Consider the following 20231-nt stretch of genomic DNA (forward strand, 5'->3'; position numbering starts at 1 on the left):
ATAAAACAATACTATAATTTCAGCATATTTTAATTTTTTTATTATTTATTTTTGAGACACACACACATACAGAATCCTAAGCAGGATCCAGGCTCTGAGCTGTAAGCACAGAGCCCGACACGGGGCTCGAACCCAGGAACCGTGAGATCATGACCTGGGCGGAATTCAGACCTCAATGGACTGAGCCACTGAGGCGCCCCAATTTAGCATATTTTAAAATAGCAAATGGTAGGAAATAATCCATTGGTCGATCACAGGGTACTGATCTTAGAAAGTATTTTATAAGGTAAACATTCACTAGCGAAATACTGTGCCGCTAAGTGTCCCTGTATACTGACATAGAAAGGGCCCAAGGATGTGTAAGTGAGAAGTGCAGAATAATGTAAATTGTGTTCTGCCTGTGAGTTAGAAGGAAGAACATTAGATCTGTATGCATTTATTAATTTTGTATGTAAATTCATATTTGTATACATTAAAACTGGAAAGATCCCCAAGAAACAAAACTGTGACCCTGAAAGAGGTGAGGAGGTAGAGACAGTGGTTGAAGCAAGATTTCCTAGTTTGATGTTTAAAGTGTTTTGGTTTTTGGAACCATGTGAAGGTATAATCTAACAATTTTAGTATGGTCCTGCCATGAATACTTCTTCAACAGCACTTTCTTTTTTTTTTTTAAGTTTTTATTTATTTAAGTAATCTCTACACCCAATGTGGGGCTCCAGCTCATGACCCCAAGATCAAGACTGAGCCAGCCAGCCCCTTCGGTGACAGTCTCTGATTAATTTTCCATTCCTTTACCAATATACACTTTTTGGTAAATGCATAATAATCCATCATACAACATCATTTAGTTTATTTTTTTGCTTTCTTATTGGGCATTTGAGTTAATTTGGGATTGTAAATGGCACTACGGTATTGCATGTAAATCTCAGCACATAATTTGCGTGTGTGTGTGTGTGTGTGTATGTGAGGATGTGTTCTCTATTATTTCTAAACTAGAGCTGCTAACAGTAGATTCTAATGCTTTTGAGGACTTGTGTGTGCCCAGCACAATTAACTCATCGCATCCACACAACCCCAGGAGATGTGTCACTGTAAGTCCATTTAACAAATGAGAAAATTAGGCACAGGGAATTCAAATAGCTATAGACCCAAGATTTAAACCCAGGCACTTGGGGTCCAGAGTCCAAGCACTTAACCCCTCCAGCACCCTCCCTTCCCGTGTTAGTGCAGCTCTCATGGGGTTCTTGTGACATCGGGAAACATGGTGCACGTGTGACACGGGTCCAGGTCTGACACACCCGCCAGTCACATGACATGTGATACTGTCACCACCAGAATGTCTTAAACCAAGTGAGTCTGAATCTGCTGCCCTTGGAAGGAGAAATAACCTGGCACCTTCGCTGGCTGTGGCTCCCCTGGGGCCAGTGCCCCCAAAGAAGGCATCACAAGGACTCTCTCAGGGAAAGAGTTAGAAATGTGGAATTGACCATGATTATTACATCAATGCTGAATGTGGAGGTTCAGTTGCCATGCTGTCCATGGCCTTGGACTCTCAGTAATATTTCACCGAATGAAAACACACAGAGGCAAATGTAAGCTTTTGATTGTTTTTATTGTGCCTATTATGAAAAACAGCACAAAGTTCAGGCAGCAAGGATGAAGGCTTCCATGTATGTAAAATAAAAGGCCTCCAGGCAGTTATCTGGATACAGAGCCCCAGGGGCCGCGATGGAAGCTGCACGCCGGCTGTACTCAGAGGCGAGGGTGCTGGGTGGCTGACGGGCTGGTGGGCATGAAGGAGAGAGCGGTACTGAAGCCCCCGTGAGTGCCCCCCGGCCCCGCCCCTGACTCATGGCAGAGTCTGTTCTTGGTGCAGAGTGACATTTCCTGTTTGCCCAGCGGTTTGTAAGCCTGTTCTGCAATGATGACACATAGAAAAAGACATGTGAACTGAAATAACCCAAACCCAGAAAGAAAGCCCCGCTAGAGCCTCAGCAGACACCTTTAGTGACAGTAGCCAGTAAAGAAAAGTGGAGCCTTGGGCCACCATGGGTTAGGAACTCTTCTCATTGCGGCAGAGTGCTGGTCTCCCAAGTAGACGGTAGGCGATGATGATTGTGTAGACCACGCTCTTGACGAGGAGGATGATGTAGGTGTAGTAGGCAGAGCTGGTCACTAGCTGCAGCTGTAGGGGGTCTAAAAGAAGCTATTTTAGTTTCACCTGTTGTTTTGAAAGGCTAGTACTTATTAATGGGAGGTAGGTCGTATTATGCAATTCTGATGACCTGGGTGGAAGTGACTTTCCTGCACCAACGCAACCCAACAGTAAACGTCTATACCACTGTCACCCCTACCACCACCACCAAGACAACCCAGAATCCAGCTTGCGGGTCAAGTGAATCAACTTCTGTGAAATTCACTTAGTATATTCCAAAGTCTTAAAAAGCAAGGTTATGTTTTAGATGAATGAGTCACCCTGCAAAAAGCATTGGTGATAAGTAGCTTTTGCCATTTCTTCACCCCCACCTTGTCTATAAGTTACCATAATAGCTAATATGCATTAACCACTAACTAAATGCCAAACATTTGATTTGAGAGTTTTGAGGGCAAAGCTTTAATCTTACTTAAGTTTTCAATAACCTAGGAGATTATTATTTTCATTCCCATTTGACAGATAAATTGAGGACAGAGAAGGAATTTGTCTGATGTCATACAGTTAGTAAATACAAGCCAGATTTTAATCCCAGCAACATAATGTTCGAGAACACATTCTTACGTACTCTGATTCTGCACCTCCACAGGTTACAAATACCCCCAACAACAAACAGTTAAGAATATGTGTAAAGATAAATTGCTGATTTAGAAGCACCTTAGTCATCACACATTGTTCGTTAATGAAGTTCCTACTAACGGTATGGTCCATGGAAATTTGGTTGTGCTCATAGCAGGTTGGAAGGGAGGTTTTAGTGGAGGGTGTTGGCTGTGATGAGCACCGGGTGATGTATGGACGTGTTGAACCACTCACTATATTGTGCACCTGAAACTACTCTTACCCTGTATGTCAACTAACTGGAACTTAAATAAAATTAAAAAAAATAATAATAAAATGAAATAAAGTGGAAAAAAGTAGTCTCCAAAGAGTAAGAACTCCAGAATCATTAGCCCTTGGTGTGTGGAAAGGGACCCTGAGAGATGATGTGTTCATAGCTCCACGCCCTTGGTCAGGTAATATGTTACCTAAGGTCCAGAGGCCCCTCGATATTGCACATGGAAGGCAGATCGGCAGGGCTGGAGACAATGCTTCTTGTCACTTTCTTATACATACGTGGGGAGAAAGGGCCAGAAACCAGTACTTACCATGCATCAGGTAAATGAGATACCCTATGCTAGACATTTGCCATGTGTGACCCTATGTCTTTCATAACTGAGTTAGCTGTTGTTCGTTTTATTCCCGGTTGGCTCAGAAAATGCAAGTAATGTACCCATACTCATGCGCAAATAATTAAAAGACTGGGGTTAAAGTCCAGTCTGTGGCCCTTGAAGCCCTGCACTCACACCCATCCCCACGGGTGCCTGGCTTTGGGATTTCTTGCTCTGTGACTACATCTTACAGGTAGAATAGCAAACCAAGTAAGCGTATCAATTGTTGACTCAGATGGTCCATGTTGAGGCCTCAGATCCCGCTGTGCAGTGTGGTGCAAGGGACTTAGTTCATTTTAGCTCATTGCCTTCATGCATAAAATGTGAATGAAATCCTATATAGTGAGTATTAGGAGAATTAAACAAAATGCACTCACAGTAACACAATGCCTTCTGTACAAGAACCTCTTAATGTCAGTTCATGTTATTAACTATGAACAAAAACAAAGACTTAAAAAAAAAAAGCAACTCAATATCCTGTTTTCCTCAGACAGTAGAAACAAGGACCACAGAAATGAGTGAAATCTGTTGCTGAAAGACTTCGGAGCCCCTCACTGCACCCCTAAGTTATATAGTCCTCTCAATCCCAAATCCACAAAGATGTGAAGATGGCTCCTGGGAAATGATGGACTGACTTAAATTATCAGTCAGTCTATTTTGCAAGATCCTGCCATTGTGAGATTTCTACCTGAAGTCAGGGAAGTTCAACAGTTAAGTTGATTGGGAGGAAAAAATGCTATAGCATAACATAAAGGCACACACATACAAAAACTTACCATTTTCATCTTTCAGCGAAGCTTCTGTAGAATTAATAGCAGGGAGTTCTAAAAGAAAATAGAGAAGGTATTATTCAATTGTTCATATCCATGATTTGACATGTGTCTGAGTTGTGGGTGGATGGATAGATAGATACTTCCAGACATACACACATACAAACATACATACATACAATTTGGCAACCAAGAGGAGAGAGCCTAGACATATATGATCCTCACAATTTCTGGAATGATTGCTCCGTTACTATGTAATTCAGTAGATCGATTCACATATTCTATTTCCTCACATGAAGATGTTGAAGTTCACGAATGATGCATTTTTTTTTCTCACAACTAGAAGGTAATGTCTGAGACTATCTTGTTTTCCTTCTGCGCTCACCGCTCCTAGCACAGAGCCTGCCTCAACGTAGGTGTTCTATAAGTACTTGTTGACTGGAAAAATAACCGGAAATAGTGAATACTGGGCAATCCTCAGCACCCACGCAGACATGCGGAGTTGCTACAAAATGAATTCATCTAACCCTAGACTCCACAGGAGAATTTTACATGTTGGAAGGAGTCTGGTTGAGGTAAATTCACCTAAGTAAAGGCAAGAGGCCCTCCCTTTCCAAACCATGCATGCCCCCGTGGTGTGTGTGGGTGTGACAGCAATGCTAATGAAAGCCTGTACCTATCGAGTGATTACGACTGTGCCAGGCACTGTGTGAAAGGTTCACGTGCATTATCTCATCTGATCCCCCAGTCACACCGATGTGAGCTGAATTTGGAGGACTACACGTTACACAACAGGCAATAAGGTTTAGAGAGTCTAAGTAACTTGACCAGAGCCATGCTAGTAACTGGCTGAGCCAGCACTCAAACGGCAGTTGTGGGGGGTTAGATGAGCTAAAGCAAAAGCTCAGTGTTTCAGTGCGCGCTGAAAGATTGGCCAAGTAATCATAGTTTTCTGAATAGATAAAACCTGAGGGGAGGGTTGTATTTCTCTAATGCGAAAAAACAAACAAACAAACAAACAAAAAGCTGAAGTTACATAGAAAGACAAAATCCCTTAAAAAGATCATCGACTGTTGGCTGGACGGACAGACAGTCCCAACATATTTTGGCTTATCCTTTTTCTGCTTGATGAGTCCTTGTCCATACAGATACGGTTCTGGTATGCAAATTATTCACTCCACACCATCTTGTTTTGGGCGCTCTTACATTCTAAATTCTAATAGGCTTTGGGGTAAATCACAGGAATAAAAATGTTTGTATAATCATGTTTACATGTTAAAATACCCTCAAAAATGGACTTTAAAGTGTCTTAAAAGTCTCTTTCTTTTCCATACAGTAGCTCTACTCATTAAAAGAAAAAGAAACATCTTTTATCACCATGAATTGATTGAGGTAGAAACATTAAGGTAACAATTTTCCAAATTAAAATCTGTGTGTGTGTACCCTAGGTTCACTTTCTCAATCAAGGTTGGTTGAAAACTTAGACCATATAGTTTTATCTCTTCCAAATCATTTCATGGATTCATGTTTCCATGGTCTATATATTTTTAACTTTCATCAAAAACAAAAACAACAAAAAAACCTTACTAGAATCAGCATTAAAAATTTGCTGTAGAATGGCATTAACAGAAATACCCTCATTAGCTCTGTTCCATTGAGAAGACCTTGGGAGACATGCGTTTCCAAAATTAAGTGCCAAGTAAAACACATCTCACAAATAGGAACTTCTCCCTTTTCGATAATCATCACCATGGAACTTACTCTACTTTACTTCGATCACTATAAAAACCAACATCTAAAGGATTACAGTGGTTACATTAAACTTGTGCTTTGCTCATTTGCCTCCTCTCTGTTTCTTAGCTGTAGAAATTTTTAAAAATTAGGGCTGTCTGCACTCTTACTTCAGTTAGTTTTAGGAGAGGATGCACATAAATACAAGAAGCACATGAATAAATGCATTCATGTTATATTTTCAAAAGCAAGCATTTTCACTGACATGATTGTATTTCTTCTTCATCACAGCCAGGGAGAAAGCAGAGATAAATGTTCAACCCTAATTTGATCATTGGAAACACTAAGGATCCAAGAAGATAAAGATTTATTTCAACAATTTTAAGCGGTATACAGCAAAGGTCTTTGCACATTTAGTTACGTGCGTGTTCCCCCTGCTTCCAAAGGGCTTGGTAACCACAGAGAAAAGTACAAACTAGTCCTGTCCAGTGGGCCCTCTTGGGCCGTGGTCTCTTATGTCAAGGCTCAGGACTTGACTTCTGAGTCTAGAGGTTATTGGATCACAGCCGGGTGCCCACGCTATCGAAAAATGATCAGCATTTGTACCAATGGTGATCCTACGGGACACCATGGCTGAATCACAAGTGACCGTGAGTGATTAGGAAACATGTATTCACTCTACTGTAGTGATCCTCCTGGGGACAGTGGTCCATCCTGCATCCTTTCCAGGCCTGGCACACACTCGTTCCGCAATGTTTGCTGGGCAGCATTTCCCAGGGGTAGAAACACATCCATTGTGTAGAATGGAAGAATATTTGTATACATTAGCCTCACACAGTCTTTACTTACCAAATTTCACCTTAGAGTGGTATGTAAAATTCAAATATGAGAAACAGAAGACCATACTAAAACCTCAGCAACCAATTTACTATTTTTGTTGAGCGCGATCTGTCTCCACCAAATGAACAGCATTTTGTCGCCTATGACCCATTGTTTATGGGTTATACTTTGAGTAGAGCAAGATTAAAGTGAGAGGGACTTTGCTGAGTAGAACATTCCTAAAGATGTATAATTGTTCTAATTTCCTCATCAAGTACAATCCTTAAAAGTGGACTCTCTTTCGAGCGTTTATGATTTGGGAGGATGCTAGGTGCTTTTGCATGTACTGTTTCATGTAATTCATATAATGACGCTAAAAATATCACTGTAACCTTAACATTTTGGTTGATGAAACTGAGGTCAGAAAGGCTAAATGAATTTTTCTTGTTTTTTTTCTTTGTATGTTACAAAGTCAATACTATTTTAGTTCTATGGGGAAATAGCAGGACATTTATGCTACCATTAAAAGTAACAACATTTAAGAAAGATTTCTATTTGTTTCTTTTCATTAATATTTGACAGCAAAGGTGGGATATTTCCTTTGACAAAAGGGTTACTGGTATATACACACATACCTGTGTTTATTGAAGGAAACAGAATCTCTTGATCAACCCCTCCTTTATTCTTCTCGTGTTTGACAATACATTTGTGTTCTTTATCCATTGACTTTTCTGTCACAGTCAGCCAGGTGTATTTCATGTATGTGTCCTTAGTCTTCATGGTGTTTCCCTGCTGGGATTTCAGAATTGTTTTGCCATCTTTCTCTTTCCAATCTACCTTGATAACATCAGGGAAAAAATCCTCAAGAAGACAAAGATATGTTCCAGTCTTATGGAGTGTTCTTTCAGCAGGTGAAGGAAGAAAAATCGTGGGCTTGGGGGAAGTGTCTTCATTAGGGCTTTTATCTGTTGGAGAAAATGGAATAGCAATTAAAGCTATTGCTAGAAAAATGGAAACATTGTGTGGTTGGAACCACCTGGCACATAGTAAAAGGAAGGAAAAGTTGCCATAGAATTAGTGCTTATGGTGGCCTTTCCTCCACAATGGTTCTGAGTTGCTTACCTTCTTAGTTTCCATGGGAAAAAGAGGGTCAAGAAGTTACATAACATGCCCAAAGTCACAGCTACTAAGTGGCAGAGTCGGGATTAAAACATGGAATTTTTTTAAACAATACACAATCGCTTGTTTGAATGGGAAATATTTCCAGGTGTACTTGACAACCTATCGAGTTGACCCTGGGTGGCTCAGTCAGTTAAGCATCGGACTTCAGCTTGGATCGTGATCTCGCAGTTCTTGAGTTCAAGCCCAGCGTGGGGCTCTGCGCAGAACCTGGAGCCCATTCCGAATTCTGTGTCTCCCTCTCTCTCTGCCCCTTCCCTGCTTGCACTCAGTCTCTCTCTCAAAAATAAATAAACATTAAAAAAAAAAATTATAGAACATCTCGCTTTCACGTCTGAATCATGTCAGGACTTCGTGTAGGGCAATGTTTAAAGCTGCACTTCCAAATTATTTACACCTTGAATTTAGAAACAAAGTCTCAATATATCCAAAAGTGCTATTTCAAAACTGATTATTTTCAGAAATGCTTTTATATTAAAGCCTTATCAAGTAACACCCTTATCAGAACTTTTGTTTTGCTGTGGAAAATGTTCACTGAAAGCTTATTTCCTATTAGCATTTCATCTGAAGTTTATATGTGACCAAGAGAACACCATATTTTGACTCTCAGAGTCTCCCTCTAAGTTGAATCTGCCCTAGAAAGCTGCTGAACTTGTAACCCACAATATTTGGTGATTTCACTGGCTGAATAATATGTAACTGGTGTAATGTTACCTGTTATGATTCCAGAGTTTCCTGCAGACATAATGTCAAAACATATAACAAAAATCATAGTTTTCAGGGACATGTCATTTGAATGTTGGTATGTTACTTGATACATTTACTGCTGATTTAATGGTTATAATTATAAATGTTGGAACCATTTTAAAATTGATTTCCAACTGAAATGCAGGTGCTTTACTGATATTCTCTTTGGGCTAGTTTGGTATTAGTTTAATAATTCAAAGGGCAATTTCTTAAGAAAAGAGTTCATTTGAGAAGAACAGAAAAAAAATTCTTTTGGGGGGCTCTTAATATACTCTCTTTTTTTTCTTTATTTTTTTCTTTTTCTCTTTTTTTTTTTTTTAGAAAAAAAGATTCTTGAGAATTTCTGCCTGTGTAGCTAAGCTCCTAATTTTTATACTAACTCAGTAAGCAAACGATGAGTTCTTATTTAAGCTGTAGGTAGAATTAGGTCATAATGTGCTCTTTTTTTTTTTTTAATGTTTATTTAGTTTTGAGAGAGACAGAGACAGAATGCGAGTGAGTTGGGGGCAGAGAGAGAGGACACAGAAGCCGACATAGGCTGCAGGCTCTGAGCTGTCAGCACAGAGCCCGGCATGGGGCTCGAGCTCATGGACTGCAAGATCATGACCTGAGCTGAAGTCTGATGCTTAACTGACGGAGCCACCCAGGCACCCCTATAATGTGCTTCTTTTAAGTATACACATCTTGCTTGTAGTGCATATGTATTTTATTGATTATAACAGTAAGACATCGTATATTTCGCCAACCACATACTTTGTTTTTAGTGTAAAAAGCATGTTAGATAGACAAGATTAATTTTTCAATTGTACATGATATTTAAATGACTTTAGCCTCTAGTCAATATATTAAAGAAACTAATTTTCATTTTTGAAAATTTGTGGGTTTTTTTATTGGACCGCTTCTGATTCATTATAGTGAAGAACTCAAAAATCAAATGATGAACTTGATAAATTTCTGGACGGTAGCATACCGTTTTTACCCTCTGTCCCTTTTCCTTAACCAAATTCTTGATGTTTTACTGTTTTCAAGATAAAATGAATCTTGAACTTCCACAATTTTCTCAATGGAATAATGAACTGAGCATTAAAGCATCCATTTGATTATATATGGCTCATGCCTGTATTTTGGGTAATTATCTTACATAGTTTTTCCTTCAACATTCTTTTTTAAACCTGTTAACAGTGATTTTTATGATGAAGATAATTTTTATGATGCAAAAATAGAAACCAGATTCTAAAATAAATAAGCCTGTCTGGTATATTTATATACATTTATTTTCATAACCATAAAATACATTTGAGTTAAGTTGCCTGAGCTATTTATATTTTAAGATGCATCCATATGAATTTTAAATAAATGTACCAAGTGTCAACTACATTTTCAATTTGCAAGGGTGATACTTCAAACCTGCATATTGATGTTGATTTAATTCTGTTCTACTTTTTTTAATTTTTCCTTTATTAAACAAATAATTATAGCTATTTCATATTTAAAATGTGTGGGGAATACGTTTAGGAATTCCCTGGGCATGCACCAATGGGTTAACAAGGCATAAAGAATTACAAAGCCCTAGGTTACTCACACCCAAGTTTGGGTAGATAAGATTAGGCCCCCAGAATAAAGTAGGGCGGGGCCAAGGCCCCCAGGATAGAGAGGGGGGCAAAGGCCCCCAATACAAAAGTATATAAGGTAAGCAAGATTAGGTATTCAGGACCAAAATGCCCCCCAATTTAGTACTATCGCAGAAAGCTGCTTTCACAGGAGGGAAGGACCGAATTAGGTAAAGAGGTACAGAGGGCTATAGACCCGGGGTGTTGCAGGTGATGCTGCCCAGGGCAGAGCTGATTAGCAAAAGAAAAGGTGCCTTGTTAACCCTGAGGTTACATGCTCTGTAGCTAAGATAAGGAGACATAGCGCCTCCTGTCTGCCATTAACAACCATCTGCCCATCTGCCCAGCGCCAGGATTTTGCTTTATATTGACCCAAACCCCAAACCCCATATATCTTCAAAACCCCCTTTCCCTCATGGCCACGAGTTAATGTTCGCAGTTTCATTGTCTCTTTGTGCACTTCCATCATGTTTGTAAGCCTTCTGATCTTAATAAATACAGGGCAAGGATCCTTATTCGGGGCACTTGTCTTTTCCCGGACATGAGCCATCTCTCGCATTTTAATCCTGCATCCGCTCTCTTGCTGGCCAAGAGAGAGCTTTAGACTCAGAGTCTATGACAAAAATGTATTTCAAATGTATGACATTTCTAACTTTATTTAAAGGTCTAGCTATATTTAAAAAGTTTAAACATTTTTCTGATAAATATGAGCATGAAGGCGAAACTTGTTGGTGCCTGAGTGTGTCTGTTGAAGGTCACCATCTGTGAATGACATTCAATGTCATGGTGCCCACAGTAATGATGCAGCGGTAGCATGAAATGCTTTTGTTTAAAGACCATTTCTTCATTTTAGAAGATGGATCTGGAAAGTAATGTCCGCTATTTCACTTCACATTCCTCCTAAAGGACTCACGCATTGAAGTCCTTTTCTCATTTTATGGCGGGAAACATATAACAAATACGAAAATTTGGAGATCTTCATTTTATTAGATAATATAAAGTATGGACTCCACCACATTTTTTCCTACTTTTGAACATTAAATTTTACCCTGTGCTTTCTGTTAGGAAATCCCAGACCTTTTTCATCTGCTCTCCATAGTGCTTTTGATCCTCTCTTTTTATTCCATGGCCTCACTGTACTTGTGTATTCTATTTTAGGCCTTCTCAAATAGGTTTTGGAAATAGGCAGTTGAAATAAATGAGAAATGATTTGTGCGTTCGGGTTTGTTTCATTTGCAGTTTCAGAGGTTGATAGTTTTGCAAATCTAACTCGAAGGTGACATGAAAACTGAGAGAAGATGTTGGCAAATCCCGCTCTGCGATACAAACACAAAACATGCAGAATTCAAACACACTGAAATGCTGGGACATGAGGTGAAGCTTTCGTTCCCAACATCATCCCTCATGAAACAGGGGTTGTCTTATGTTTCGGTCCTGGGCAACCTCTCGTTTTAAAGGATGCTCTTCTAATGCTCTACTTTGATCAGACAATACTCCTTAGACAAGGTGTCAACCTGAAATAAACGCAATGCTCGTTTTAGAGGTAGCACTGGTAAAAGACAATAAAGAAGTTTAACATGGATTTGGTAAACAGTACTTGGGAACAAAGTCTCTACCCTTTACATTTACATTGCACAAATATAGAGTAACAGAGTAAATGAAAACAATGCTTTTTAAAAATTTTGTAAGTGGGTAATTTTTTCTTTTTTTCAGATAAAATATTCGGTGACATCATCATGAGGAGATCCCAAAACACTGGGACCCTGAGATAGCTCAGAAATGTGCTCGAAAGTATACATTTTAGACGCATGTGAAGAGTTTGAACAAAATTTTTGATGAAATGTCAGGGCACAAAAAGCTGTATTTCTCAACTTATTTTGTACTGATATCTTTTTTAACTTTGTAGGTGTAATTCAATTAAGATATTAAATACACAAGGGAATACTTGGCTTTTTATCTGTATCACTGCAAGCTTATATATTCAGGTTGCGCAATCTCTTCTCTTTTTATTTTATATCTGGATCTTTCCATTGAAAAATGAGAGATCACCTTATGTTCTGGCAGGCAATAGTGGAGGTAATGCTTATTCCATTATCATCATTTTTAGAAACAGGTGACAATGAGCCATAGAAATTGAAAGCATACTGCAAATTAAACCGTTTGTTCGAAAGTGACCTATAGACTAGATGGTAATTAACGTATTTTTCTGTACTCCTGATAATATAAAGAACTCCAAGGGATGGTAATTTGAAATGACATTTTTTTTTATCACTGACCATGTCCCAACCTTTATGGTTCTTATTGACATATTTAATTTCATTTAGTCCCTGTAACATCCACCTGAGATGGTTGTTACAGGGACAGAATCAATGGATGGAAATATAGCAAATATTAGCAGTAATAAGTGTCACTAAACTTTTTTAATGTTTTCATTATTTTTTTCTCTGTTCTTATTTTCATAATGAACATGTATTATTTTTATAATTTTAAGAAAGCAATAGTGACTGAATCAAAATCTAAACGCTAAGGAATGGTTATATAGAAAGTGATAGATACAGAGTCATAGTCCAGATTTTTCTCTGCACCACACTCCTCTAAAACACTTTTCAGGACTCCATGCATTATACGTCTGTCACCATTGTTTAATTGGATTGCTAGAATTTACATGGAGTATGTAGTCAGTTGGAAAAAAGAGGACCAAAAACTTGCTTTTCGGTTTATGAATTCATTTGTGCCTACGATCACAACTATTGTGGCAAAAAACCACATCACTTCTTTCATTTTTTTCAGTGTTTTACCACCTTTGTGAAAATTCTTGAAAAATTTTTATTTGACGAGACCTAGTGCTCTGGAAACACCTGTGTGAGATGTTCTCCCTCATCAGGCAAAATTTCACCTCTAAGTCTAATGAGGAATGAACAAATACAGCATACTGCATTTAGAGGGGAAAAACCTAGCTTAATGTTCTTGCATATGTTTATGCAGTTAAATATCTTGATACTTGATAGTAATCATCCTTTGACAAAATGAAAGTTCAGCAATATTTTATTCCTTCTTTTCCATTGATTATTTTTGGAATTAAATAAATAAGATACACAAACTTTACAAGACGTTCAAGACCGAAATCCCAAATGGTTCTAACATCTCCCCCGCCCTTAGAAACCCCCATTTGCTATAGCCAGTTAGCTCCTTGTGAATGTCCTCCATGCTAGATCAGGTGGCAACTACCCCCAAAGATCGGGGCAGAGTCTCCAAACTCTCCAAGGATCCTGCTGTTATCTGTGAACATACTGGGACCAAATCCTAGAATTCTGAGCCAGCACTGGTATCACCATCTCCCCTCCCCGCACTTTACTAAGAATGGAAAGAAAAGGTTCCTATAACCCTGAGCAGTGTGCCAGGACCGAACACTTGTATTCGCAATAGCCAGACCGATCACACTGTCTGAAGAGCTTTTACACAATCTCCCTTTGTGCCAGTTTTAAGGTTGTGCCCATATTTTTTCAAGGTTTATATAAAGACATAAAAATGGGCCCCACTACCATTAAACAAACATGAAACTCAAACAAAATCACATTAGATATGAACACAGTCGAGAATTGAGGAACTGACCTCTGCCTGGTCAGCTTGGTTCTGTCTTTCCATCTCAGTCACACAAGTTGGAAAGTATGATTTTACCTTTTCTTACTATTTTATTGATGCTCAAATCTCTTCCCTTAAAAGGTTTTCTTGTATGATATCCCTTCTTTTACCGGAGTATGACTTGCAGTTATCATTTCTTTTGTTTTCAAAGAGGAACCAAAAAGTATTTAATAAATGAGTGTTCAATATTTTTATAGTTTTTTTTTTAATTTCTACATATTGAGGGGGTAGTTATCTTGTTTGTAAAGTTCTTTCCAGAATCCTGTCGCCCCTGATAGTAGACCAGATGAGTTGTTACAGAGTCTGAAATATTAATAATGATCTCTAAACTTACTTATTCCTGAAAGACTACCTATTTGAACTTGAAATTACCCCAAGAGTTTCCAGGGAACTCATCTAAAATCCTGAGCTGTTCATCAGAGGATCCTGTCTGGTCTGGTCTTTCTGCCGCTGTCCCGGCCTGAACGGAAAGACAGCTGTGGGTCATGAGGCCGAGTCCTGCTTGTAGGTCACCTGCTCCAGCTCTCCTGCCCCAGTCAGTGTTTCCGGCGCACTTGATGCCGATGTGGAAAGAAGACTGAATGTGATGGTGTGGAAAGGACTTGTCATTTTATAGCAATACCCTAAGAATCACATTTTGAAAATCCAATTTTTGAACGTGTATTCAACATGACTTATTTGATCATTTGTGGAGGAGAGAGGCAATTATAATGCCATGATTAGAAGCAAAAGCATCATTTTCTGCATGAGGAGTAATACAAATTGAGCTATTACTAATTAAGCATTCAACTAAAGAATCTATTTAAAAAGTCAGGCTGCAGATGAGTAAATATCAGATTATAAAAACATGGCTTCATGTTTCTAATATCACATCATGGTCCAGACCATGCATTTTGGAATGGACAAGTCTCTATTGGATCCCCCTCTATGCCATAGTAATAAGCCATGTGAGTTAAGGCAAATAACTGAACTTCTTCAAGCCTTAATTTCTCCATCTGCAAATTTGGAATAAGAGGATTTTCTGTATAGGGCTGTTGAGGAATGAATGAGATAAGGCGGTGAAACTGGTCAGCATGGTATCTGGCCCTCAGTGAATCTTAGCTAATATTATTATTCTCTTTAATGGGATGGTTTCAGGCCATTTTATCAAATTATTCCACAAAACAAAATGTATGGATTTTGTAAGCAATAGGTATTATAAATTAAAAAAGCAAGAGAGCTCATAATTCCAAGACATTTTGTGTCTCCTACAGCCACACGCCGAAACACATAGGGCCCAATGATGCCACAACCTAGAATAGTTGTCCTGTAGACTAGAAGTTTTTTGAGTTTGGGGGTTGTGTCTTCTTTACCCCTTTTCTAGCATCCAGCACAGAAACTGTGTTCAATAAGTGTTTGCTGAGACAACAAATGAGCAAATGAAAATGTAAAGCCCTGCAGACAGACTCTTTTCACGGACTGTGGAGCTAAAATGATTTGTTGAGTTCATAGTTCTATTCAACTGGACCATCTCTTAAGAAATATCACAAGACTCGCAATGGCACGAATTTTTGCTAGTCTTACCCTGCCCTCTAAGAAGCCAGAGTAATAAAATAAGAGGGGTTGTTGATGTTTTATGGTCAATTACTGTAAGAGTAAAAATTTTTGCACTGCATTAAGGGTGAGATCCAAAGCAATCACAGATTTTGCAGGTTATTAGAGAAAGAAACATTACTCATTAAGAATTCATACTAGAGGTACTTAATCAAAGTGTTTCTCTTAAAGAGACCATCTATAAGAAGAGCATCTTGAACCTGTAACTCACACCAAGGGTTTAAAGACACCATCCTAAAAATAATTTTAATTTCAAGCCTTGGTCTATTTGTGCATGTGCGTATTGTCAAAATATAGAATTTCAGTTTACTTGCAAGCAGGTAAGTAAATAAGCCATTTTCAAAGTAATTCATTTACATACAGAGTTTCCAGTAGCTGCAAAATGGCTCTCTGTATGCTGACTTGATCATATAGATCATTTGCTTTCTCTAAAAAGCATCTCTTGGTTTTTTATTCACACAATCAAAGTAGAACAACGTTACTTACCTGGGGGAGTTACTATGAGCTTAGTTCCTTCTGCAAATATCTTGATCCATCCTGATTCATCACACTGGTTAGAGCTTCTACAAAAACGTCAGCCTTGTCCTGAGCCTCATGGCATGACCAGCAAGTAGAAACCTTGTCCTGGCAATTTGATCTTCTGGACTCCCTTGGAAGTCTTTGAATATAGGCTTCATGGCGTCTGACATTTTATAAATTTTCCTCAGATTGGTTGATAAAAATCTGTGTTTTCCAAGGAGTCAGTAATTACAGAAAGTGCTGATAGAAAATGGAAACAATTAGAGCACAAGTAAAAAGAAGAGAGAGAGAGAGAGAGAGAGAGAGAGAGAGAGAAAGATTGGGAGTAACTTGTCATCCAACTACTCATTTAAATTACCAGGAGGGGCACCTGGGTGGCTCAGTCGGTTGAGTGTCCGACTTTGGCCTAGGTCATGATCTTGCCTTTCCCAAGTTCCAGTCTCATGTCGGGCTCTGTGCTGACGGCTCAGAGTCTGGGGCCTGTTTCAGATTCTGTCTCTCCCTCTCTCTTTCTCAAAAACAAAAATAAACATTAAAAAAAAAATAAATTACCAGGAAAAGTGTTCAGTCAATTAAAATGTTTTGATTTCCAGGTGTTCAAGTGTGTGAAACTACTCAGAGATCACATCAAAGGAAAAGCCCTTCTCTTCTCAGAAACACCAGACCTGCTCTGTTAGCAATCTGGGATTGTATTTCTAAAGGAGAAAATTCTTTAGTAACCAAAAATACAAAAATGCCAACAGAAATATACTCAAGAAATGTGAACAGTGTTGTCCAGTTTTAAATCAGCTACTTTTACCATTTGACAACATGATTCTCTACCACACAGTGCAAAAATGAGAAAATAATTGTGTAATGACATTCCCGCCCCCCCCACCGAAATAAAAGAAGAAATCTGTAGAAGTCTTTCTTCCATGAAATACTAGATTCCTATTTAAACCATAATTTGAAAACAAAATCCAGTTCTCTGATATGTTGAAAAAAAGAAGTGATTCTGTGATCTTCAGAAATGCACTTGTAGTCCTCTCTCTGTGGTTAACTAGCTCTGGCCGAGCTTTTGCCATCACGGGGTCTCTGCATCCCCATTGGTTGTGTGGGCATTGGGCTCTGTATGTCCAAAGGGCCCTTGCTGTTCTAACAGCTCATAACCTGTGACTAAGGACAGGAAAGGTTGGGCTGTGGTTGCTCAAGTGGGAAAGAAGTTGAGAGTTAGTAATAGAGAAGGTTTTCTTATAGGTCCTTCTGACTTTGTGATATTGTGAGATCCCAGTGGGCACCATATTAGGTGGCCTTACTGGACTTCAGGACATTTTTGATTATCAGGTAAAAGCCTCCATTTTCTTTCTTATCTGTGTCCAAGCCAGAATTGGACTAGTCTTACAGGTAATATTGGTTAATAGGATTGGATATAGGATTTGTTTCAGGGGCCCTGCTTCTTTTCGTTGTTACCAGTGGGTCTACTTGAGGGAATCCCCAGAGTACATGCAACACATGTCAACTGTTCTGTCTGGTGTTTGGGGAGAGGAGAGTTGATCCTGAGAGATTCTCATTTTGGTGGCTCCATTTGAGAACCAAAGGAGTAAAATCAGAGGCGCTTGAATAAATTGAAAGTGGACGTAAAAACAGTAAGAAGATAAGCAAGGGGTATAGTCAACATACAAGCCCAAGCCAAAGACCCACATAAATCCATTTGGTTGGCACTGCCAGTGATTGGTCAGAATGGACTCTAAGAGGGGGGCATGAATCAGGACTGGGAAGGCAGGGCCAGGCCTCATTCTTCAGAGGCCAGGACGTGAAAGGAAAGTTTGTTTTAGAACCAATGAAAAAGCTTCTCTGTAAGACCTGTCTCAATGTTATTTTATTATGTCCCTGGTATAAAGAACCAACAGATCCCAGCACCTCACCAAGACACCTATGTAATAATAATTCAATGTTATCTTCCTTTTGGGGGCAATACCTCCATAATTTTCCTTTAGGTTTTGCTTCAAACACACGTACCCTTGAGCTCTTTTTCATCCCTGAGTTATAGATTTTTCACCAATTTCATGAGTGTGGCAGCTATATGGCTATCATGAGAATTGGAAGAAAACTCTTACCACTGTATAATAAGAAATGAGATAATAACCTCAAAACATTATGCAGAAGTATGTACATTTACACGGACATCTTATAGATCATTAGTTTGTAGAAAGTTCCCAAAGCTTGTTGAAATTTAATAATTAATGTAGTTATTGCTTTAGGTTATATGACATTTCTATACTCTGCTGTGAATGAAGAAAAATCTTGGAGGAAGAATTCACAATTCTTAACTCTTCAAAATAAAGCAGACTTTACTGTTGTTTGGAGGACGATGTAAGATGTGACTTTTAAAGAGCCCCTGAGCTCCTGTGTTAGCTGAGATGGCTCAGGGAAGAAGCTCGGTTGTAATGGGAACTGACACTGTGATGTGCTGACCCTGTGCTCGAACTGTCCTGTGTGGAACCTCCTTCAGTCCTCAGCAACCCTATGAGAAAGATCTGGTAACGTTCCTGGATCGTGCTGTCAGTTAAGTGGCTGAGCAGGAATTCAAATCCAGGTTTTTATCACTCCAAAGGCTTTATGGGGGCCCCTGGGTGGCTCAGTTGGTTAAGCATCTGACTTCAGCTCAGGTCATGATCTCGAGGTTCATGAGTTCGAGCCCCACATCAGGCTCTGTGCTGACAGCTAGGAGCCTGGAGTGTGCTTTGGGTCCTGTGTCTCCTTCTCTCTCTGTCCTTCCCCTGCTCATGCTATCTCTCTCTCTCTCTGTCTCTCTCAAACAAACAAACAAAAACAACAAAGGCCTTGTGGTTTTCATCATTCTCCTATTCATTCATTCATTCATTCGTTATTCATTCAAAACCAGCAAACCATTTTGCACATTGGATATGGCTTCCTTCCCAGGAAGCTTCTCATAGACGGAGAAGTGGAAAATTCAGGACACTTACAAAAGCCATCCAGTCCCCAAGAGGGATAAGAATAGATGATAAAGTGACCTAACTAGAAGAAACATCAGATTACATCCTTGGGCTCCTAGCACAGACCTTGCTGAGGACACAGATGCAGGAGACAAGTCCTGTAGAGACAGTGGCCAGGTCCCTGTGGGAGGCAGAAAGGCGTGTGTATGTGTTTGCAGGGGTGTGGGGTCATGGGAGGGTTTTTGTTCAGTGTTACTGGCGCATTTCCATACAGTGGATCCCAGCAGGCGCAGTAATACAGCCCAGCATCATCCTCACTAATTTTGTGTATCCTCAGGCTCGCTGGCAAATCCCTCTGTCGTTTTCTGGCTTCATATTTTTCCTCACTAACACCTTGTTCGTGGACCACATTTTCATTTGAGGAAATATACAGAATGCGTTTTAGAGGCTGGTCTGGCCTCTGTCGATACCAGTGTATATTTACGTTTTTCTTTAAGACACCTGTTTTTACTTGGCATTCTAAAAATGCTGTGTTTCCTTTTTTCTTGGTAATGGATGGTATGAATTGTGTTATGAAAATGCCTCCATTTGTATCTGAAAGAAAAACAAAAGCAACAATTAGCAAAATTTAGACATTCATTGAAATAATACACCTTTCTTCCCCATTAATGAAAAGCTTGGGGTCAGGGGGTCAACATTTTCTTCCGGAAGAATTCAAGGTCATGGTGAAATTTGTAGTTTACTTTGAATGACCTTGTGGGTGGCCTTCTGCCCACATGGGCCACTAGATTGTCGATGCTTAATATCACCTTTCTTCACTGAATGAAATGCCCTGTGGGTAGAGCCACTCACAGCTGCAAAGGGAGGCCACCAGGACCAGCTGGGACAGGAGCCACATTCTGCCAGCACTTGTCAGGAGAGGTGGTTGAATACAGGGCTGATCACAGCGCAGATCTGGTGGCTGTTGCCGTAAGAGGAAGTGGTGCTCTGAGCACACAGCTAAGAACCAGAGGAAGAGACCCACAGAATTTACCCCAAATCATCCTGCAAATAAGGCTACTAACCTGCTTTATCAGCAGATTTCTCTCATTACTGTGCATTTGTTATCCAATGATATTAATGTAAAGAAGCCATTTTCCTGGTAAAGGACTATTGTCCTTCACCAGTTCAAATCAGAGAGTGGGAGGTGGGGGGGTAATTCTTACAGTTCTTCTATGAGTTATGAATTATCTGCTTCCTCTCTCTGTCTCTATGTCTGTCATTCT

The 20231-nt window shown here is 39.4% G+C and overlaps 1 gene segment (V, D, J or C); it reads right to left on the reverse strand.

Moving 5' to 3' along the window:
• Positions 1-1602: 1602 nt before the first annotated feature.
• On the reverse strand, positions 1603-19960 carry LOC122206034. The segment is given in 6 exon segments: positions 1603-2196; positions 4197-4244; positions 7376-7705; positions 15998-16055; positions 19244-19560; positions 19819-19960. Coding segments are annotated over 6 exon segments (942 nt in total).
• Positions 19961-20231: the final 271 nt, after the last annotated feature.

The sequence above is a fragment of the Panthera leo genome, chromosome A2, assembly GCF_018350215.1.
Source record: "Panthera leo isolate Ple1 chromosome A2, P.leo_Ple1_pat1.1, whole genome shotgun sequence".
In the NCBI taxonomy this organism is placed as follows: Eukaryota; Metazoa; Chordata; class Mammalia; order Carnivora; family Felidae; genus Panthera; species Panthera leo.